The sequence below is a fragment of the Gouania willdenowi genome, chromosome 8 (assembly GCF_900634775.1).
Source record: "Gouania willdenowi chromosome 8, fGouWil2.1, whole genome shotgun sequence".
Classification (NCBI taxonomy): domain Eukaryota; kingdom Metazoa; phylum Chordata; class Actinopteri; order Blenniiformes; family Gobiesocidae; genus Gouania; species Gouania willdenowi.
Genome location: NC_041051.1, coordinates 14,414,976 through 14,438,063, shown reverse-complemented (window position 1 = coordinate 14,438,063; position 23,088 = coordinate 14,414,976). Strand labels below are relative to the sequence as shown.

The following is a 23,088-nucleotide window of genomic DNA, read 5'->3' as shown; positions in this document are numbered from 1 at the left end:
AAATGATGAGAAAAAATTTATAGACTGATATTTACACATAAAATTACAGCTGCAAACTTGTAATCCAACATTTATTTACATTGAGTTTTGCAACACATTTTGCGAGATGTCTGTAGCAAAACTGATTCATGCTCGTAGACACACCCCGTGTGAACCATCCTCTCACCTCCTCCCCTGGCTCCCTGAATACCCACACTTCTTGGACTGTGCTGACACCCCTCCCCCCACACTGCCTGCTTCCTTCACAATAAACATAAAAGCTGACCAGGTGAAAAGGCAATTGGTCAAACTTCATGCTGGAAAAGCTGCAGGACCTGATGGAGTCTGCCCCAGAGTACTGAAGGCTTGTGCTTCACAGCTCTGTGGAATATTCCAGCACATCTTCACCATGAGCCTGAGTCTGCAGAAGATCCCTGTGCTGTAGAAGACATCCTGCCTGGTTCCTGTTCCAAAGACGCCACATCCCAGCAGCTCCAAAGATTACAGACGGTTGCGTTGACCTCCCACATCATGAAGACCCTGGAGAGACTTATCCTGGTGCAGCTCCGACCATCTATCAGACCACACCTGGACCTACTACAGTTTGTCTACCAGCCCAAGGTTGGAGTTGAGGACGCCATCACCTTCCTGCTCAATCGTGTCTACTCTCACCTGGACAAGCCGGCGAGCACTGTGAGAGTCATGTTCTTTGACTTTTCCAGTGCTTTTAACACCATCCATCCAGCTCTACTGGGTGAGAAGCTGGTTGACGCCACCATTGTGTCCTGGATTGTAGACTACTTAACTGGCAGACCAAATATCTGAATCAGATTGGTATATATTTGTATAATAATAATAATTATTATTATCTATCCTACTTTATTTTCTACTACTGTAATGTGTTTCTGACCCCTATTTTAACAGTCTTTTACTTAATTATACACTTAATTATTGTTTATTCTTTCTTTTGTTTTCATTAACGTTTTTATTCTTTTATTTGTGATTTTTGTGTCCAGAGGAGCAGGCAGAAGGAGATACTGGCCATTACTGTAGAAAGGCTGACCCTTAAGAAAGTAGAGACAAGTTAATAAGAACTGACAGAAGCGTTGTGAGGTATTTTACTGTGAGAAGGCTGAGTTACCCACATTCTGCAGGCTGTACCAGATACCAGGGGGCAGGTATGCAACCAACTCAACAACTCCTTCGTCCAACACTGGACTAATGAGGAGTGAACTCCCCCACAGGAACTGGTGGTCTATAGTCCAGCAGTTGGGATCAGTGGGAAACCTGGAAAAAAAAATGAATAGAAAAAAAGTGGGATTCTCATATTAAATGAGTATTAAGATTTCAGAGGAAAAAAGTGAAGAAAAGAAACATACTCCATGAATAGAGGCCTTGCCACAGTGTCAGCAGAGGTGTGAGCGTGATGGAAGAGTGTGTAGAGGAATGGGAGAAGGGAATAACGAAGCTTTAGTGCACTCCGCATGGCTGCCTGGGCTTTCTGTCCAAACACATACGGCTGCTGAGGCTGAAAGGGACACGAAAAACAACGTACAGTTACATCGATTCATGGCGCGTCTGACAGCAGACGGTGATTCGTGAATATCTCGACTGCAGTTTTGGTCAATACCAAGTTATTAATTTAACAAAAACAAGTAACATGTCTCAGTCTTTCCTGCCTTTATTTACAACCTAGGTTCCCAGAGTGAGGTACGGGTACGCAAACTGTAATAGTGGGTATGTGAAATAAAATTAAAAACAGCGTGCCAACATTGAAAACCAGAATATAAATAGAGCAGCAGTCAGGAGCCTCCATGCATTTCCACTAACAACATGATGTTAAAAATAATCTCATGGATGAGATTGGATGATCTTCAGGGCCAGGTTTGGCCTGCAGATCCTGTGTTTGACGTGTTTAGTTTACAAATAATCTAAGTGAACTGATGCAAAACAGCCACACTACAGAGAAAAATCAATGAAGTGTTTGTAACTCACAGCATTGGGCTTGTCATTGATTGTTCCTCATAAATGGGTAGAAGGCTCCGAGCTGCATCCATTGAACACACAGCTCCTCAGTGGTGTTTCCTCCAAAGCCGCAGACATCTGCACCGACCAAAGGCACCCCGAACAGGCTGAACTGCAGAACGGCTGGTGGTCAGTGTTTGTTTGTCAGTTAGTTATCCTGAGCTACAATACTTGAAAAAAAAAAAAAAAGTATTTAATGATTTCAGCATTTTGGCAGGTAAGTGAATTTGAGTGATGGCAGTAACTATCTCAGCGCTGCACCACATTATCCAATTAACTACAGACTGTAGCGAGAAAAAGATTTCTCACCAGGAATAGAATATCGAAGCTGCTCCCAGTCACTCCTAACATCTCCCGTCCACACAATGGAAAAATTGACAGTTTCTGTTGAGCACACATGCAAAGAGTTCCTGAGTTCAACTGGCGTCCAACCACTCCTGTTTGATGGGAAAGTGAACACAAAGGCCTCACATTAACGCTACAGTATATAGTGTAGAAGGCAACAAATTAACTTGAGTGTTAGAACCAGGATGTGTAATTGCAGCAAAGGCTGTTTGGACAGAGAGGTTTAAAGAGTGAGCTTTGAACACAAACCGAGCCAAATCAAGGGGTTACATTTATCAACTGTTCTGAGGATGAATCGAGGTTCTCCCTTTGCTGTTTTTCTCTGGATCGTGGCAACGTCGGCAGCTCAATAAAATAAAACAAAGTGTTCCAAACTGGATTTGTTTCATATGAATAATTACCTCACGTTCATCCCTCAGCTGTAGTATGTAACAGCTACAGCTACAGAACGCTGCAGCTCGCGTCTTAACCAGAACAAAGAGGTCACAGCACATTACTCCAGTTTTAAAGTCTTTACACTGGCTCTCAGTCAGCCTCAGAATAGACTTAAGTTCTACTGCTGGTGTATAAATCTGTGAATGAGTTTGGTCCAGAATACATCAGTGAGATGTTAGTCAGGTATGAACCCAGCAGGTCTCTCAGATCTATGGACATATATTAGATAGTGGAGCCCAGAGCTCACAGTAAACATGGTGATGCTGCGTTTAGTTGTTATGCTGCAAAGAAGTGGAACAAACTGACAGCAGAGCTGAAGTCAGCATCCAATGTGAACAGTTTTAAATCAAAGTTAAAGGCACTTTTTTTCTTTACTGCATATGAATGAGAGGGAAATTTTTTGTCATGTTGTTGTTGTAATGTGTTTGTGAATGATTGTCAATGATTTTAAATGTTCTTATTGATTTTAAGCTGTTGAATGTTTGATCATGTAAAGCACATTGAGTTTCCTTGTGTATGAAATGCGCCATACAAATAAATATGCCTTACCTTGCCTCAGATCATCCAGGTATTATTTGTTGTTGTCTTCAATAAGGAGGAGGGTTAGAAGACACCTCTGTGAATCTTTTTCTTTGTATTATCTCACTTCAAATGGAAATCATTCCTTATTAGTTTTTTAATATGTCAATGGTGATGCACACTGAGATAAGGGTGGCTCTGAGAGGTAGATAATCATCTCTTATGGTGCTGCACTGTCAGGATTTCACCAAACATTGAAGAAAAGGGTCCTGGTCGTGGCACTTCCTCTGCTGGTGCCCCTGTGTTGTTAGCTTCAGGTTCCTGGTTTGGGTCCCTCTGAGTGGGCTCTGTCATCAGACCAAGAAGCTGTCTGTGTGTTTTGGTCTTGAGTCCTTACTCAAAATAAAATTTGTCTTTGTACCTTGAATGGGGGGGAAAAGGATTACATTCATTTTGCATGAAACTTGTAATTTCAGGCCACTTGAAAATAAAACTAACTATGGATAAGTAAATGCTTATTTCTCATCATTATTTGATGATCATTTTCTCACCTTGGGTCAGGGTTAGGACGTCAACAAACCTTGGAGGTCGGACATATCGGCGCACATGCTCTTTGTCTGAAGAAACACTAGACTATCAATGTAGTCTAAGGCATCTACAAAGATGTCCTTCTCTTTGGTATTCCAGCTATTTCACCGTGCACATAACCCACATCTTCTTTGCTGTCCATCACACCAAAGTGTATTGTTCCATTTGATCTGATATTCATACAGTCAGTTTCAAATTTCAGGACCTTTCTGGCAAACTTCAGTTGGAGACGAGTGTGGTCCAATAAAGCAGCTGTGGCAAATAACTTAAACTCATGACATGCATAGATCAGATTAAAAGCACCTTAATTCGGGTTGTAGAACTCTGTGCTTCACATATATGAAATCAATAGCATCTTGATCAAATGGCCATGGTTTGCAGTCATCTTTTGAAATCAGTGAGAACTGTCCCGGAGCGGACTGTGTGTCCTTAACAACAGCTTGATCTCCGAAAAGATTTTTGTTCAGAAGAATCTTTACATTTGTGGAAGGACCCTGAAATAGATTCTTTAATGTTCTTTTGCTCTGATTGAGTCTTTGCGCCTTCATTCTGCTTGTTTTTCTCCTTCCATTTTTGTTGGGATCCAAGAAGCTCATTTCTTTTTTGAATAATGAGAAATGCAGGCCCTGATTTCATAGAAATCTTTGACATCAAGTTGTCTTTATTTAGAGAAAGTAAAATTTGTCCATCAACTTCAGCTTTATAGATCTCTTCAATGTAGTTTTCTTTCACTCCAATTGATCTAAGCCAGGCGCTTACTTGGGAATCAGTCCATTTATCAGGTGGCTCTTCAGGTTTGTCTGCTAAAAAATAAGAAAGCATAATCTTAATGTTTTCAAATTAAAAACTAAAATTCATAGGCGTTGCACACTTAACACTATAAACTTTACTCTGTTGGATCAAATTCATTCCAGATGCAAACCATGATTGTGTTCCCATAAATGCATGTATTGAGTTAGGAAGTTAACTATGTAGAGGATCCTGGTGGTGGAGGTTATGAAGCCTTTTAATGAGCGGTTCAAAGTAGTTAGACCTTCCGAAAGTTGTCTTTAATACAAGGTTCAATAACAGTGTATTGTGTAATAACCATTGTGTAATTTGACATTGACCGAACATTGTGTATTGTTACTTGAAATCAATGAGATTGGCCATAAGTGGGCGGGGCGCTCCTGAGTGTGTGACCTGTCAGAGTGTGTGTTGCTCGCAGCAAGTATACCTTAAATCTTGTATGATTTTACCTTGAGCGAGTATTGAAACTGTCATTGTTCAGGATGCAGATAAACAACCTGAAGATCTACTGGCTTCTATGCATATGTTTGGTCTTTTGTGACATCTACTATCATGCCAAGACTTTCTCCTATCTGTACGGGCATCTTCTACCTGTATCATACCATTAAACATGGTAGACCAAGACAAAGGCCTGAACATCAAAAAAGAGAAAGGAGAGGCGGCTTTCACCAAATATTAACATTTTTTTCGGCCTGACCATCGTCACAAGCTTCTCCCCCTGAATGCTTGATGAGTCATTGTGTTCCACACCCTGTCATGTCTGCATTTTCTTTCAGTTTTTTTTCTGCTGCCAGAGCTTTTGTAACTTCAACTTTTCTGTATTAATTACTTTGGTTTGTACCAGATTCGTTTGTATTTATTTTTTTTCTTCATTTATTGCACTTTAGTTTGTCATTACTTCTGACTTTCACTGGGATCAAATACCTCATTCTTCATAATGTAACACAAGAAGTAGTTATGCATTTAAATCAAACAACTGCATATGCATTGTGACAATATTATAATGAATCCGGTTCATGTGATACCTTGCAGATACGGAGAACACACTGCAACAAACTCTTAAAAGCCACATTCAATCTATAAAAACACAACCAAAAACTTAAACTGGTAACACAATTTCATAAAACTATATATTTACAATCTCCAAAGTGTGGTTAGTAAACATACAAATAAAAAAAATTAAAAAATACACATATATATACATGTATCAATTCATCAACAATGCCCATCCATGCTGAATGTTCTGTGGTAAAGAAAATGTCACCTCTCGACAGCAGAGCAGACAACAAATGATTCCCCTTTTGTATTGACAGGAAGTGAAATGCTGAGCATCAGAGAATCCACTGCACTGTAAACACTTCTGACATTGGTAAGGTGAGGCCCGTCACCGTCAGAACCTGGAGAAGATGACCATGAATTACCACAGACATGATGGAGAGCAGACGGTGTAACAGCAGAGAAGCAGTCTGAATAAACTCACCATGGTATCTGTGTGATAAGTATAATCCTGGACTTTCTCTCCATTTGCAATCACATAGCGAGGCGCTGAGAGCACTCCAAACACCTGCAGCCCTCCAAGCACCAGACCATCTAATGCTCCATTCAGTTTAATGGGCTCACTGATCATCTGAGACTGGGATGCACAGGAACACGTTGAGGAATTACTACATACTGTAATACTATAGGAAAAAATTATACACATTTCCTGCAACATTACAGATATAAACATCATATTTGTCATCTCTACCTGTCCAACAATGAAGACAACATAACAATACTTTTGCATTTCAAAGGAATCCAGGCTGTCTCCATCGTCCCAAAACATGTCCCCCCAGGCCCAGCCACCAGCAGATAGCGCCACCGTCAGGAAAAAAGGGTTGAGACGAGAGGCTGTGGTTGTCAAAGCAGGTTCCTTCAACAAGAAAAGATGAACAAAGAATCTACAGCTGTTCCAGCACGCTTTAAACTTTAGGACGTAACAAACAATTCAGTAACAGCTGCAGACAGAGTTCTGATCACTTGCTCTTTCTTACTCAAAGTGCATCTTCCTTATTCCTGGAAGAGCTACTGCAATCAGGAACACTGCAGCAGATAGAGCTGCCTGTGCGATAAGAGAAGATTGAGTGGAAAATCTATTTAATTTAACTGTTATGTTAGCTTATGTTAATAAAACGCTAATAACAACGGAGCGGGTAAAGGCTATCCATTGATTACAAGGTCAAGGCTTATATTCAAGGCTCTGGTGAAAGTCTAGAAGCAGAAGTTGGTTGTTCTTTGTGCATCACACTTGACTATAACAATAAACCCAAATATAGATGATTATATACAATCATCATACACTTTGAAAACAAAAAAACACACATTCAGGCTAATTAACATAGCTCCAGACCAAACGCTCACCTGTCTGGGGACAATGTGTCCCTCTCTGACATGGACGTTAATTGTGTCCAGAGGAGCAGGCAGAAGGAGATACTGGCCATTACTGTAGAAAGGCTGACCCTTAGGAAAGTAGAGACAAGTTAATAAGAACTGACAGAAGCTTTGTGAGGTATTTTACTGTGAGAAGGCTGAGTTACCCACATTCTGCAGGCTGTACCAGGTACCAGGGGGCAGGTATGCAACCAACTCAACAACTCCTTCGTCCAACACTGGACTAATGAGGAGTGAACTCCCCCACAGGAACTGGTGGTCTATAGTCCAACAGTTGGGATCAGTGGGAAACCTGGAAAAAAATAAATAGAAAAAAGTTGGATTCCCAAAATAAATGAGTATTAAGATTTCAGAGGAAAAAAAGTGAATAAAAGAAACATACTCCATGAATAGAGGCCTTGCCACAGTGTCAGCAGAGGTGTGAGCGTGATGGAAGAGTGTGTAGAGGAATGGGAGAAGGGAATAACGAAGGTTTAGTGCACTCCGCATGGCTGCCTGGGCTTTCTGTCCAAACACATACGGCTCTTGAGGCTAAAAGGGACACGAAAAAAAAAAAACGTACAGTTACATCGATTCATGGGCCGAAAAAAATCCTAAAACTACTAAATGAATTAACATTATACCAAAATACCTTAACGTAATTATTTTCATTCCTTTTGACTGCCTATGAGTATGTCCAATACCGATATGTCCTGCATTAAATTGGGCCTGAATAAGGGACTTGTGTTGGCTCATGTGAATGTATGTAGTTTGCGTCATAAATACACGGATATAGAGCGAATTGTCAGAGATAACTGTATTAACATCATTGCTATTTCAGAGATCCATCTTGATGATTTGTTTACTGATTCATATATTGCTATTGATGGTTTTTCTGTTTTTAGGAAAGATAGAAATAGGTTTGGAGGTGGAGCGGCAATTTACGTACAAAATGATTTACCTGCTAAAATACGTCTTGATCTGATGAGGGAAGACATTGAAGCCAACTGCGTACAAGTACACCTGCCTTATATAAAGCCAATTCTTATCTGCTGCTTTTACAGGCCCCCGAGTGCAGATGCTATGTATATGAATGGGTTGTGTGAAATGTTTGACAAGATATCAGATGAAAATAGAGAGATTTACCTGCTGGGTGATGAAAATGTCGACTGGTTGGTGTACTCATGTCCCAATAGAAAGAAGCTACTCTCTGTATTAAATGCATGTAATCTGTCTCAGGTTGTTGGAGTTCCCACAAGAATACACAAAAGAAGTAACGGGATTATCTCTGAGACATGCATTGACCATATCTATACAAATGCTTCTCTGCAATGTTCTAAGGCCATCTCTGTGCCTGTAGGTTTTAGTGATCATAACATCATAGCCATCTCCAGACTGTCAAAGATGTCTAAACCTAAAGCTAAAGTCATTTTAACACGGTCCTATAAGAGATTTAATGAGCTTTCATTCATTGATGAAATAACAAATGTAAATTGGGACATTGTGTGTAGTGAGTATGACCCTGAAGCTGCCCTGGATTTATTTATGTCAATGTATATGAATGTTGTTAACAAACATGCTCCCTTAAAAAAACATGTTGTTAAAAATAGGTCTGCCCCATGACTTGACCTCAGTCTCAGGACCCTAATGACAGAGAGAGATATGGCCAAAAAAGCATCTGTTATTTCTGGATCAATTGATGACAGGCAGAATTACTGTTCTCTACGTAATCAAGTTGTAAAACTAAATAAGGTGAAAAAAAGGGACTATTTTCAACATAGGTTATATGACGCGAGGCATGATGGTAAACAACTATGGAATGTTTGAAATGAAATTATGGGTCGAAAGACAACTGTGTGCACACCCTATGTCCAATTGAATGGGTTGGTTATCACTAAGCCAGGTGATATTGCAAATCACTTTAACGACTATTATGTGGGTAAAGTATCTAAACTGAGGCAGGCTATGTATACTTCAGACAATATTAAATGAAATGACTGTATTAAGAATGTTATAATGAATGACAAAAGTTGTGAATTTGTATTTCATCAAGTTGAAGTGAATGAGGTGGAGTGCTTGCTCCGATCTCTACCTTATAGTAAATTAGCTGGACTAGATAACCTGGACAGTAAACTGCTGAGAATGACTGCTGTTGTTATAGCATCTCCTATCTGTCACATTTTTAATAGATGCTTGCATTTGGGCCTATGTCCAAGCACCTGGAAGGAGGCTAAAGTTATTCCTTTACCTAAGGATACTAAATGTGCTTTTGACGAGGTGAACTCTAGACCTATAAGTATTCTACCTGTTTCGAGCAAAATCACGGAAAAATTGGTGTATGCACAAGTTCAAGACTATTTTGTTACTAACAAGCTTTTATCAAACTCACAACATGCCTACAGAGCTGCCCACTCTACCTCTACTGCAATGATACAAATGACTGATGATTGGCTAAAAGCCATTGATAATTCTATGATGGTGGGTACTGTGTTTTTGGATTTTAGTGCTGCTTTTGATGTTCTTGACCATTCTTTACTGGTTGAGAAACTTAAATGTTATGGTTTTAATTATTCAGCCTTAAAGTGGATCAAAAGCTACCTGTCCTCCAGATCACAGAAGGTGTATTTGAATGGCAGCCTGTCCAGTAGCAGAGGTCTGGACTGTGGAGTTCCACAGGGTAGCTGCTTAGGACCCTTACTCTTCTCAATCTTTACGAATGATCTATCTTGGGCTACAAAAGTGGCTAAAACTGTTCTCTATGCAGATGATTCGACATTGTATTATGCTGCACCGTCATGCAATGTATTAAACGAGGTCTTGAGCAGAGAACTAAAAATTGTGCATGACTGGGTTTCATGTAACAGACTTGCTCTCAACATTTCCAAGACTAAATGCATGGTGCTTGGTACAAAGCGCAGGTTATCCACAAGCCCAAAGCTTGAGTTAAACTTGTGCAATTCGATAGTTCAACAAGTTGAAAGTACTAAACTCCTTGGCGTAATGGTGGACTGCTCTCTGTCTTGGTGTAACCACATTAATTATATTGTTTTGAAAATGGGAAGAGCAATTGGTATTGCGAGGAAACGTTGCTCTTTTGTGGCTCGTCCCCTTTTATGTCAAATAGCTCAAAGCTTAGTCTTATGTCATCTGGACTATTGCTCTACGGTGTGGTCATCTGCTGTCAGTGGTGAACTCAGGAAGCTCCACGTTGTCCAGAACAGGGAAGCACGGTTAGTACTGGGTTGCCCACTAAGATCTAATGTGATCCATATGCATGCCTGCCTCTCATGGCTTACTGTTGCCAATAGGTTGTCTTTTAATACACTTATGCTGTTCAAGTCAGTCATGAGCAGTAAATCTCCGGTTTCTATACATACACAAATAGTTTTTAGTAATACTGTTCATGAACACAACACTAGCGGTTCCAGTAATGGGCAGCTTGCTTTACCTTGCCCAAAAATCAATGCTTTAAAGAGATCTTTTATTTACAGGTCATTGTCACTTTGGAATAACCTGCCTCCAAGCCTCTGCTGCATTGACAGTAAATTTACGTTCAAAAAGAATCTAAAACTCCATTTGATAGTGTGAGATGCTTTGTATTATTAGCTATGTTTTATCCTTGCAAATGTAATGTATTGTAATATGTATGATTTTGTGAGTGAGTAATGCCATTTCAATCAATTTTTTTTGCCATTTTAATCAAGTTTTGTATTTGTAAATGGTTTTTGTTGCATATTTGCTATTTGGACCCCAGAAAGACTAGCTGGTTGCCATGGCACTAGTTAATGGGGATCCCCTAATAAACAAATAAACAAACGACGCGTCTGACAGCAGATGGTGAGTCGTGAATATCTCGACTGCAGTTTTGGTCATTACCAAGTTATGAATTTAACAAAAACAAGTAACATGTCTCAGTCTTTCCTGCCTTTATTTACAACCTAGGTTCCCAGAGTGAGGTACGGGTACGAAAACTGTAATAGTGGGTATGTGAAATAAAATGAAAAACAGCGTGACAACAATGAAAATCAGAATATAAATAGAGCAGCAGTCAGGAGCCTCCATGCATTTCCACTAACAATATAATGTTAAAAATAATCTCATGGATGAGATTGGATAATCTTCAGGGCCAGGTTTGGCCTGCAGATCCTGTGTTTGACGTGTTTAGTTTACAAATAATCGAACTCTCTGATACAAAACAGCCACACTACAGAGAAAAATCAATGAAGTGTTTGTAACTCACAGCATTGGGCTTGTCATTGTGGTTCCTCATAAATGGGTAGAAGGCTCCGAGCTGCATCCATCGAACACACAGCTCCTCAGTGGTGTTTCCTCCAAAGCCGCAGACATCTGCACCGACCAAAGGCACCCCGAACAGGCTGAACTGCAGCACGGCTGGTGGTCAGTGTTTGTCAGTTATTTATCCTCAGTTAAAATACTTGAAAAAAAATATTTATATATTTAATCTGGGAATGATTTCAGCACTTTGGCAGGTAAGTGAATTTGAGTGATGGCAGTAACTATCTCAGCGCTGCACCACATTATCCAATTAACTACAGACTGTAGTGAGAAAAAGATTTCTCACCAAGAATGGAGTATCGAAGCTGCTCCCAGTCACTCCTGACATCTCCTGTCCACACGGCGGAAAATTGTCCAATTCCCGGAAAAGAGGAGCGAGAGAGGACGAAGGGCCTTGTCTGCTGAATATTCATTAGAGCTCTAAGGAGCATGAAAACACAACAGGATCAAAAGACTAAACAAACTTCTCAACAACCTGGAGAAAGCTTTTTTCACTTGACTGTTAATGCAAGGTGCACATTATTGCAGCCTGACCTGTGCGTGGCGTACGCTTCTGTCAGTCCATACAGGTTGTGCAAGTTGTAGTGAGTTGACAGCTTCTGTTGAGCAGACATGCAAAGAGTTCCTGAGTTCAACTGGCGTCCAACTACTCCTGTTTGATGAAAAAGTGAACACAAAGGCCTCACATTAACGCTACAGTAAATAGTGTAGAAGGCAACAAATGAACCTAAGTGTTAGAACCAGTATGTGTGTGCAGAGAGCCTGGTAATGAACTTATCCTGACAATCGGGTGTGTTGGAGCAAAAAAACCCTCCACGATATGGTTTGGATACTCCGACTCTAAATGTTGCTTACTTGGTGTGTAGGGGGGATTCTCAAGATCAGAATCCGGACAGCCGTCCACTGAACCTTGGACAAAACTGGCCGGTTCGTTCATGTCCTGAGTGAAACATGGGAGACAAAAACACCAATATTTCTCTTTCATGATCCAAAAATTCACCGAGGTAAGACGACTCCAGTGACTTTACTTTCTTAGATAACATCTCACTCAACTTCCACTGAGCGATAGAGCAGATATGGGCAATTGGTGGCCCGGGGGCCATATGCGGCCATCAGTCTACTTTAGTGTGGCCCCCACATAAATACACAAAAAGAAAAAATTATACCCAAGTTGAAATATAAGGCACAAAAAAATACACAATGATCCCAAAAACACAGAAAACGACAACAAATATACAAAATTGACACCATAAACATACAAAATGACAACAAATATATAAAAATGACTCCAAAATCACACCAAACAGTAACAAATATAAACAAAATAGCCAATATACACAAAATGAATCCAGTCCAAAAATACACAAAATAGAAAAATATACGGCAAAAAATATACACAGAATGACTCCAAAAAACACAAAAAGGCAAAAATTAATATAAAATGACTCCATAAATAAACATACAAAATGACTAATAACAAACAACAAACATACACAAAATGACTCCAAAAACACACCAAACGGAAAAAAATATGAACAAAAAAAAACCAAAAAAACAAAATGGCAATATACACAAAATTCATTTGAAACATACACAAAACAACAAAAATACTGGTATGATAGTTAGTCATGTTCATAAGATAATCACATTTGTGGCCCCCACTGTGATAAAAGTGGCCCATCTCAGATCTAGAGTAACTTAAAACCTTCCAATGACATGGCTTCATACATACAATCCACAAACCATCCACGGGAACTTTAGAGTGAAAGTTTTTAATGAAGTCATCCCACCACACTCTGGTCTCTGGGTTGGTAAAGTCAGGGAAGGCAGTTGGGCCGGGCCAAACCTGTAGAACCAAAAGAGAACCTAATGAACACATTCAGGTCAGGAGAGAAAAGTTGTGCACGTCCAATAACTAAGAAGAGACAAAGTATATATTACAACCAAAGAAGAAGTTTATTAACCTTCCCAATCAGAACGTGTCCTGTAGCATTTTTGATAAAGACGTCTCGTCTCAGTCCATCATCAAAAGGGGGATACGTTCCAGGTGGGCTGGTGCTGCTGATGCCCGGGTCCTATAACATAATCAGGTAAGAGGGTTTCAGTCACATTTTGGGATTAGCATGACAAAAAATGCTCTGGCTAAGAGGACTAGAATTAATAAATATCCTAACTGTGAAAAAGTCACAATAATCCAGTAAAAAAAATAAGCTAGGAAAGCTTCCAAACTCAAAGATGACCCACCAAAATGAGGATGTACTTCATGCCTCTCTTGTGAAACTCCTCCACCATCTCTGGAAGATCCCCAAATCTCAGTGGGTCAAAGGTGAACACTCGTCGCTCACTGGCATAATCCAAGTCATTCCACTGCACATCCTGGATGAAAATCAGATCAAACTTTGATCACTAGAGACAGTTTAAAAGAAAAAAAAATCAGTGTATGAGAATCACCTCAGAAATACTTTTACTTTATTTAACAGAATGTTAGAAACTTAATTATTGAAGTTTGGTTAACACTGTTCGTTACCAAAGGAATGTTAGCTTCATGCATATGTTGCACAACCCGTCGAGTTGCATTAGTGGTCGTGTAGCCCCAGCGACACAGATGAAAGCCCAGTGACCAATAAGGAGGCATCATGGGGTAGCCTGGAGAAGGGAAAAACATAAGAAATCTATTTTACACATTGTGCAAAAAATTGATTAAATCATCCATCCATTTTCTTCCGCTTTTATCCGGGGCCGGGTCGCGGAGGCAGCAGTCGCAGCAGAGATGCCCAGACCTCCCGATCCATGCACACTTCCTCCAGCCGTTCTGGGGGGACCCCGAGGCGACACCAGGCCAGCTCAGAGACATAGTCCCTACAGTGTGTCCTTGGCCTTTCACAAGGCCTCTTCCCAATAGGACATGCCTGAAACACCTCCCAAGGGAGGCGACCAGGAGGCATCCGAAACAGATGCATGAGCCACCTCAGCTGGCTCCTTTCAACGTGAAGGAGCAGCGACTCTACTCTGAGCTCCTCCCGAGTGACTAAGCTGCTCACCCTATCTCGAAGGGTGCGCCTAGCCACCCTGCAAAGGAAACTAATTTCGGCCGCCTGTATCCGCGATCTTGTCCTTTCGGTCATTACCCAAATCTCATGACCATAGGTGAGGATAGGAACGTAGATCGATCAGTAAATTGAGAGCGTATCACTGCTGACGCTGCACCGATCCGTCTATCGACCTCACTCGTGAACAAGACCCCGAGATACTTGAACTCCTCCACTTGAGGTAAGGACTCTCCACCGACCCAGAGAGGGGAAGCCACCTTTTTCCAGTGGAGAACCATGGCCTCAGATTTGGAGGTGCTGATCCTCATCCCGGCCGCTTCACACTCGGCTGCAAACCACCCCAGTGCACGCTGAAGGTCCTGATTTGATGATGAAATTCTGAGGTTCCCAAATTGGACCCCATCCAGTCCCTGGCTGCACCTAGAAATTCTGTCCATAAAAGTAATGAACAGAACCGGTGACAAAGGGCAGCCCTGGCGGAGACCAACATGCACTGGGAACAGGTCTGACTACTGACGGCAATGCGAACCAGGCTCCTGCTACGGTCATACAGGGAACGGGCAGCCCTTAGCAAAAGGTCCCGGACCACCCCCCACAGGGCACCACGAGGGACACGGTCGAACGCCTTCTCCAGATCCACAAAGCACATGTGGACTGGTTGGGCGAACTCCCACGAACCCTCGAGCACCCCCCGATGAAGAGTATAGAGCTGGTCCAGTGTGCCGCGACCGGGACAAAAACTGCATTGTTCCTCCTGACTCCGAGGTTCGACTATCGGCCGGATCCTCCTCTCCAGCACCCTGGAGTAGACCTTGCCGGGGAGGCTGAGGAGTGTGATCCCTCCGTAGTCGGAGCACACCCTCCGATCCCCTTTCTTAAAGAGAGGGACCACCACCCCGGTCTGCCAATCCAGAGGCAATGTCCCCAACTGCCACGCGATGTTGCAGAGACGTGTCAACCAAGATAGTCCTACAACATCCAGAGACTTAAGGTACTCAGGACGAATCTCATCCACCCCCGGAGCCCTGCCCCCAAGGAGCTTCCCCGAACCCGATGGTGGCGCACGAAAGTAAAGGATGCCGTCAAGCTGAAGAAGGAGACCTACCTGGCCTTTTTGGCTGGTAGAACTCCGGAGACAGCCGAGAGTTGCCAGCAGGCCAAGCGTGCTGCGGAGGAAAAAACTTGGGTCTGGGAGGAGTTCGGAGAAGTCATGGAGGAGGACTATCGGTCGGCCTCGAAGAGATTCTGGCAAACCGTTCGGTTTCAACGCGGTTTACAGTGCAGGGGGGGGGGGGGCTGCTGACATCAACTGGGGTTGTTGTCGGGGGTGGAAGGAGTACTTCGAGGGTCTCCTCAATCCCACTGATTAAATCAATTTTAGTGAATTTATCCTAAAAAATGAAAACATACATTTGTGTCACTAATGCAACTTCACAACAGTCAATCGTACCAATGATCTGTAGGTACTGTCGTATCACACTTTGAGGGTCTGGGCCCAGGAAAATGTACAAATCCAGGATCCCCCCTGTGGAGACCCAAGTGAGAGCAGGAGTGGGCTGCAACATCACCTCTAATGGAGACATTTAGGAAGACGGGTTGGAATCAAAAACATTGATTAGTGTCTGTGTGAGAGTTTAATCAGGGACTTGGGAGGAGTTTTATTACCGATTGCATTGCTGTTGAGGAGAAAAACTCCATGTGCAAAACCATCCTCCTCCTGCACTATGTAGAAGGGGTGGGAGCCATAGAGGTTTACATCAGCCTGAGGTGAGAAAGGAAAAGATTAGATTTTTTATTTAGTATGTGTATTTTACCACAATGAGAAGAAAAAATAAATAAAAGAATATAAATCAAACAAGGAAAAGAGAGAATAAATGGTTACAAAAGCCTGCATGTGAAGCCTGTACATGTTCAAAAAGGAATATAAACTTATATGATCTTACCCTTTGTAATATCTAGAACTATACATTAATCTTATTATAATATACACATTTCCACTATAGATTAGTACCATCATGTTCCACCAGCTGCTTCTGTCTACAGCAGTGTTTTTCAACCTCTGGGTCGTAACACCATGTGGGGTCGCCTTAAATGTCTAGTTATTTGTAAAAAAATTAAATAAATAAAAAATAAACCATTACTGATCAAAAATTACATTTTTAAATGTTTTAATTTATTATTGTTTTTCAAATAACAACTGTATTTTATATATAAACGTTCTCAAAAATACATCTAGTTTAAATTAAATGCAGTATAACTACTCTGTATTTGTAACGCACTTTAATAAACATAACATGATCAAAAACGAATTGTAGAAAAAAAGGGAAAAACGTCCCTGGGGTCGCCAGGTAATTTGTGAGATCAAAATGGGGTCACGACTCGAAAAAGGTTGGAAGCCACTGGTCTACAGCACAGTTGGGGTCAATTATAATTGTAATCATGTAATTGATAATTAATTACAATTATTGTGTGGATAAAATTGTATTTTTATTGATTAGGAAGCCTAACCAATAAAAAGGAAATAAATTACCGGTAGATGACAGATATTTGTTTTTAGTATATTTTACAGCTGATTTAGGATCCATTATCATAAGAGATGGTTAACTTTTATTGGGTTATTTATTAAAAGCTCAGTAATTGTGAATAATTGTTATTGAACTTTAGTAACTGAGAACGCAATTGTAATGGACTTTCTGAGAAAGTGGAAAAAAATGCTGGTGACCATAATCGTAAATTGATTTGTAATTGAAAACGTAATTGTAACTGAAAAAAGTCATTAAGTCCAACCCTGGTCTACAGTGTCCTCACATGAGGCGCCATGTCTCTGTTCCAGAAAGTCAGAGAAGTCCAGTTAAGATCCAGGATGAGAGTGGTGTAATGTTCCCCCAGGCCAGAGACGAGGGTGGAGGCCAACATGGTGGACAGCTGAAGATACTGGTCAGCAAAGAGCAGAGGAGCCACCGTGGTGTCCATACTGAGGAGGACCAACACACACGGCAACAGAATCATTACCATCAAACAGATGGACATTCATAATAATTCACTTTCAGTTTGTGTTTGTTTGTTTCAGTATCAATATTCAAACATAAATCACAATTTAATAATATATAACAAGACAAACAGGCAATGCAACAAAATGTCAAAATGTCAGAATGTCAAAGTTTTTTACTAGATGGAGAACGCTCTATGGTAGAGGAAGGACATTATTCTAGAATTGAACCCCTAACACAGACAGACATCATTGTTTTACTTCTAATCTTGCTTTTGGTGAAATAAATATAAATTGATCTCTTATTAGGCTGTATTTGCTGGTCTGTAGTGAAAAGTATTTTTGAACGCCTTCTGGAAGAGCATTTATTTTACATTTGAACATTTTCTGTTATTTTAAAATAAACAATATCTTTAAATTTCACGAGTTTTGATTTAACAAATAATGGATGTGTGTGGTCATAATATCCTGCTTTTTTTTTTTAATCAACTATACAGCCTTCTTTTTTTTTTTTTTTTTGCAATAAAACAAAATCATTGGATTATGGTTTCAAAAGTGGCTCCCCAGAGTTCTACACAGTATGTTGTATATGACAGTATCAAAGTACAATACATTGTAAACAAGGAATTGGAATGAGGTAAATCTTTTGTTTTATATAACACAACAAGTGTAATTCTTTATGGCTCCTACTGTGTTGTTTTTAACATATTACACATATTTACACTAAAACTCTAACCAAAGAGTGGTGGCCTAGTGGTTAAGGATGCTGGGCTTATAATCAGAGGGTTGCCAGTTCGAGCCTCACCTGGGCTATCACTGTGGGATGTTGAGCAAGTCCCTTAACCCCGAACTGCTCCCCAGGGACCGCAAAAATGGCTGCCCACTGCTCCTCAGGGATGGGTTAAATGCAGAGGACAAATTCCATGTATGTTACAACATAACATGGCCAATTAAAGGCGAAAGCCCCGATTTAATCTTAATCTTTTAATCTTTAAATAACTTTATCAATTTACAAATACACTTAGTATTTATTAGGCAGCAAGTGAATATCCTTAAAGTTAGTTTGTTAGAAACAGGAAAACAGTCTAATCTATGAAGATTTGAGTGACTTAAGGGAGTTTAGTCATAAGGGAGAAAAACTCTTCCTGTGTGGGTTAAACTATAAATACTTAAAGCTTTCTTAAACCAACACAGAACTGGTTATTGACGAACATTCACAATCCTTCATGTCTCGTTCTACTTCACCAAACTGTGCTCACATCACCCTTCTGTTAGATTTCCGTTGCACTATAAAGCCAAACGGGTTGTGCTGGTATTGGATGGTGTATAAGACTTCAGCAGCATCCGCTTTGCTCTGAGGAACAACACCTGGGATTTGGACCTCATACCGCTGAGATGATGGGTCCTTTACCTTCAGACAAAAAGAATATCAGTAACGTCCATCAACAGCGTATTCAGAGCAGTGTGTGAAAAACAAAGCACATTATTTTAAGTGTTTACAGCTGTCAAAACATGCTGTTTGTTTATGTTTTTATTGTCTTGTTCTTCAGTGTTGCAAGTTTCTTCCTGGTTAAAGGTTAAATTCCTTCTCCATTGTAGATTGTTTGGGATTGCTACATGCATTCATGTTTTCTTATTTTTATTGATGATGTCCAGTCCCTTAAACTGACTGTGTGGTATTAGGTGCTGTCTAAAAATAATTTGACTGGTGTTGAAATAAAAGTATAGTTAAAGTATGATCAAAACCAAGTATATTATTTATTTAGAAAAGGAACAGTATATATTAATGAACATATGAGATACGTAATTCTGTCAGATTTTAGCCACGGGCTAATTTCCATCTGTTGTCGCTGGACGGGCTGATGGTTCCATTAATAACATACAAGACATTATAATCAGAAACACACACATTAGGGCCACAGACAACAGGAAATACATGTTAAGATCACAAACAACAGCAAAGTCAACACAGTACAGGACAGGAGAGATTTACCACCACAAACTCAGGTGTGGTCTGGCAAAAAAAAGTCAACACTCATGTAATCCCATGTACTTCATTTTCAAGATTTTAATTGGTGGTAAATGCTGCATAGGAATTAGAACTGTGCCAATACATCGATTATTAGATTAATCGCGAATCGACACATGATGATTCGATAACATTCATAAATGCTAAAAATCGATAGTTTTTTGTAATAACTAAATGACAGGAACACAACAGCTGCTCGCGGAATGAAAGTTAATGGTCCCATATCATGCTATTTTTCACCCATCTCCTTTTGTTCTAAGAACCCCAAAAACATAGTATTTGAGGTTTATTTTCCCAAACTCGCCTGTTTTCCAGAGTTTTAGCCTCTGAAAAGTCACTGTCTGAGCAACTCTACACAAACAGGCTGATTTGTGGCCTACTTATACAAATTCATGAGTGGGCGTGTCTATAGACGGGACACTGACTTCCGCCTCCTCGCACGTTGACGTAGGGCCAGAGGATAGCCCGCCCTCCTCCCACCCACTCCGTAGCTGAGCTCATGCTGCTTTATAAACACGAGACAGAGCGTGGGGGCGGGGCGTTCGCCGGTACATACATAGACTGTAGAAAATACATTTATAGCACTGAACGAAGGACGCTGAAATGCTCACCTTCGTGGGCGTGTCTGTTTACATGTCAATCATGGAGGCGCGGTTTCTCCAGCTCAGTGCCGCGTCAAACTAACGATTGAGGGAATCAGTGAAAAAAACACTTTGGGCATGTGTATGAAGCCTAAATAGCACTTTATCATGTTTAAAGCACAGTAAAGTCAATTTAAAGCTGCACATGTCGCCCGGACACTTAAAGAAACGGACCAGGTGAAGGAGACGATAGCAGCAGCTAACTCTTCAGCTACAATTACTGAGCGGGAGATTCGCTCGTCCGGATTAAAAACTAGCGTTTGACAGAATCAAGTGCTGTATCCTTTGATTTCAAAGATGGCCAAGAGGTATCTGGGCATTTCCTCCGCGGCGGTGCACAGCGACCAGCTCTGGGTCGGCCTGGAAGGGCCCGGCAGCGGAGGTGGTTCGTGGGCCACGTGTATTACAGCGTCGCCCCTGCGCCACTTCCAGGATCCATGGACTAGGTTACATCGCTGTGCCCTCTCCGCTCTGCAGCAATGTCGACCACCCACCCCACCCGACCCGTCTTGAAACACGGACACAGTGGAGCACACTTCATTCGGAACATGTTGACCAGCTCCTTTTCTTACACAGTTTAAAATCCTAACCATGATGACATAAATGGTGATAAAGACTGCATTGATGACGAGTCCCTGGCAGGATTTCATTATTGATAACATGATAAATGATCACTGTAGTTTTTTTTTTTTTTTTTTTTAAATCCACATTTTATTTAAAAACCCAAATACCACAAGAGAACTGATACTGTTTTTAAAGCTGCTTTGATTATGCACAGCAAAATGTTTAGTTTCTTATGGGATTTATGCAGCTCCAGAAGAAGTCTTTTTTTTTTTTTTTACTGAATAAACTTGCTTTTATGTCAGTCCAACTGCATTAGCTAACTTTGTTAATTTTATTATATTGTATTTATTTATTTTGAAAGACGATTACTGTTTGATTTGGTAATTTCATTTGACATAAATAAAGATAATGATACATCGGTTTGGTTACTTTAATTAATGAATACTGGCATATATACTTAAAAGCGTGAAATTGCCACAATGTGTGAAAAAAAAAAAAAAAAAAAACAGAATCGTGATAATCGTTAATATTGTATGTTAATCGAATCGTAGCACTCTGAACTGTATTCGAATCGAATTATGAGGTTCCCTTAGATGGCACACCTATATAAACGTTAGTAATTTTTTGTATTGATGGAAACACGTGTGTCAGATAATGTTGGACACTACTGGCTGAAGAGGAAAACCTATGTGTGAACTTTCCCTTAGAATCCCATTGTACTCACAGTGAGATGCAGGCAGTCTGCATTTAGCTCCATCACCTCCAGGCTCAGAGTAGAAACATCTTTAGGGAGATAAGAGGGCGTTTCACGGGTCAATGTGGCCGCCTGGCCCCGCTCGGTGGGGCTGAAGGGACCCAAGCGGTATCCTGGGTACATGTGTGGGTAGAAGCACCACGGTGGGCCGGGTGAGAGCGGCAGAGGAGAAAAGCAGCAGCCGCGGTCCTCACACTCAGCCCGGCTCAGCAGTCTGTCCCGACCGCAGTCGAAGCGACTTCCGGGGGAAACGATGCATTCATGGACACTGGGAAGAGGAAACTCCACGACTCTTTTAACCTGTGAACTGTTCTGAGGTTTTATTACATTTACAAAGAGCCGTTCTTGTGCCAAGTTCGTGCTTTTACCACCACGGACTGATTTAACCAATGTGACCTCATTGTGGAACAGGTGTACATAAAAACAGAGCAGGAAAAAAAGGAAAAATAGCGACACGCTATTTGAAGTCATGGTGCAGAGAAAGCAAAGTCCTGCTATGCAAACAGCTCACCCTGAGGAGAAGAACTACCTTTTCTGTAGACGCACTGCATTACCAGTCCATGTTTAGGTCATCATTAACATTAATCAACACTAATAAGACCGAAGAAGAGCCAGGAAGCCTGAAAGCAACTATAGGCGAAAACAAAACTAAGGGAAGCTGGAGGGGACAAATTTAATTTGAAATGTTGCTTTCTGGTTCTTGCATGAATATTATAGAGGACCAAACCTGCCAACATTAAAAAAAATTATAATGAAATAATAAAAACAAAACAAAAAAAATGTTATACATGTATAAAATAAATGATTAAATGAATAAAAGTTAAAAAAAAAAAAAATATATTTTATATTTTTTGTTCATCAATCTATTTAATTTTTGGACAATATTTATATTTTTGCATTTATTTATTTAATGATGTATTTATATTATAACTTTTGTTTTTCTCCATTTATTTATTTATTTGTATTTAATTTAAAATTTTTCACTTTTGTTTATTTATTTATTCATTTAAGTTTAGCAGGTTTGGTCCTCCAAAGAATATGACTTCTGTATCTTATGATTACTTTCTGTTAATAAAAAAGGGAAAGGGACTTCCAAAGTTTTAGGTATTGTGATGCCGGTGAATCCAGCTGGTATGTTTGTTCTGTGTTGCCATGTTGGATGTTCCCGTGTGTATTTGCCGCCCTGAACTAGTGGACGTGATTGTAATGTTTCTTCCCGTTATGGGCTGTGTCCTCACTCTCGCGTTAGTTCGTGGTTGGCGGGAATAGAACAAGAGTTAAGCGTTGGCGGGAGGAGGAGGAGAGTTAGTTGATGTTCTGACAATGTGGATGTTTGTGTGTGATCGTCCTGCTGCTCTGAATTATCCAGCAATTAAAAGCGACTTCTGACAAGGCTTCAGTAATCCTTATTTCACGTCTCATCCTCACTACAGTATTATAAAACGTTGAAGTTACAGTATAAATTAATCCAATCATATTCTTTACTCACTGATATTGTCACTGGAGGCACTCAACATACATTACAGATGAAAATCTAAATACTATAGTGACTACTTTTACCTTCATGGTAAAAAGGAGTAGAATTATCTTGCTATCACCTGAGACAAATGTGTTGAAGTAGTTCAGTCAAAATGTTTTAAAATAAAACTACACACATCAGTGTTGTTTCTTATTGT

General features: G+C 40.5%; 1 protein-coding gene across 3 annotated transcripts; it reads right to left on the bottom strand.

Annotated features, from left to right (window-relative positions):
- Positions 1 to 54: 54 nt before the first annotated feature.
- On the bottom strand, positions 55 to 22,043 carry LOC114468885 (lysosomal alpha-glucosidase-like). Of its 3 annotated transcripts, XM_028456019.1 has the most exons (26): positions 21,383 to 22,043; positions 18,684 to 18,835; positions 17,244 to 17,409; positions 16,101 to 16,197; positions 15,886 to 16,005; positions 13,913 to 14,031; positions 13,630 to 13,761; positions 13,350 to 13,460; positions 13,118 to 13,231; positions 12,241 to 12,325; positions 11,920 to 12,037; positions 11,672 to 11,805; positions 11,330 to 11,481; positions 7,493 to 7,641; positions 7,261 to 7,402; positions 7,081 to 7,179; positions 6,428 to 6,592; positions 6,161 to 6,313; positions 5,945 to 6,077; positions 3,855 to 4,694; positions 3,334 to 3,724; positions 2,314 to 2,441; positions 1,975 to 2,174; positions 1,359 to 1,507; positions 1,125 to 1,266; positions 55 to 1,043 (listed from the first exon to the last, which is right to left on the bottom strand). In XM_028456019.1, the coding sequence occupies exons 1-19, from the start codon at positions 21,881 to 21,883 to the stop codon at positions 6,012 to 6,014; spliced, it is 2,775 nt and encodes a 924-aa protein (XP_028311820.1). In that variant the 5' UTR covers positions 21,884 to 22,043; the 3' UTR covers positions 55 to 1,043; positions 1,125 to 1,266; positions 1,359 to 1,507; positions 1,975 to 2,174; positions 2,314 to 2,441; positions 3,334 to 3,724; positions 3,855 to 4,694; positions 5,945 to 6,011. The 3 variants fall into 3 exon arrangements, with proteins under 3 accessions (XP_028311820.1, XP_028311822.1, XP_028311821.1); XM_028456021.1 differs by lacking the exon at positions 11,672 to 11,805 and having other exon boundaries at positions 11,330 to 11,487; positions 11,961 to 11,984; XM_028456020.1 differs by lacking the exon at positions 15,886 to 16,005.
- Positions 22,044 to 23,088: the final 1,045 nt, after the last annotated feature.

Excerpts from the sequence above, each read along its gene's own strand:
- LOC114468885 (XM_028456019.1), bottom strand. The coding sequence starts at position 21,883 with ATGACTTCAAATAGCGTGTCGCTATTTTTCCTTTTTTTCCTGCTCTGT. Across the intron at positions 12,038-12,240 it reads GAATCCCCCCTACACACCAA|GAGTAGTTGGACGCCAGTTG; the intron begins GTAAGCAACATT and ends TTCATCAAACAG. Across the intron at positions 6,078-6,160 it reads CTTATCACACAGATACCATG|GTTCTGACGGTGACGGGCCT; the intron begins GTGAGTTTATTC and ends CATCTTCTCCAG.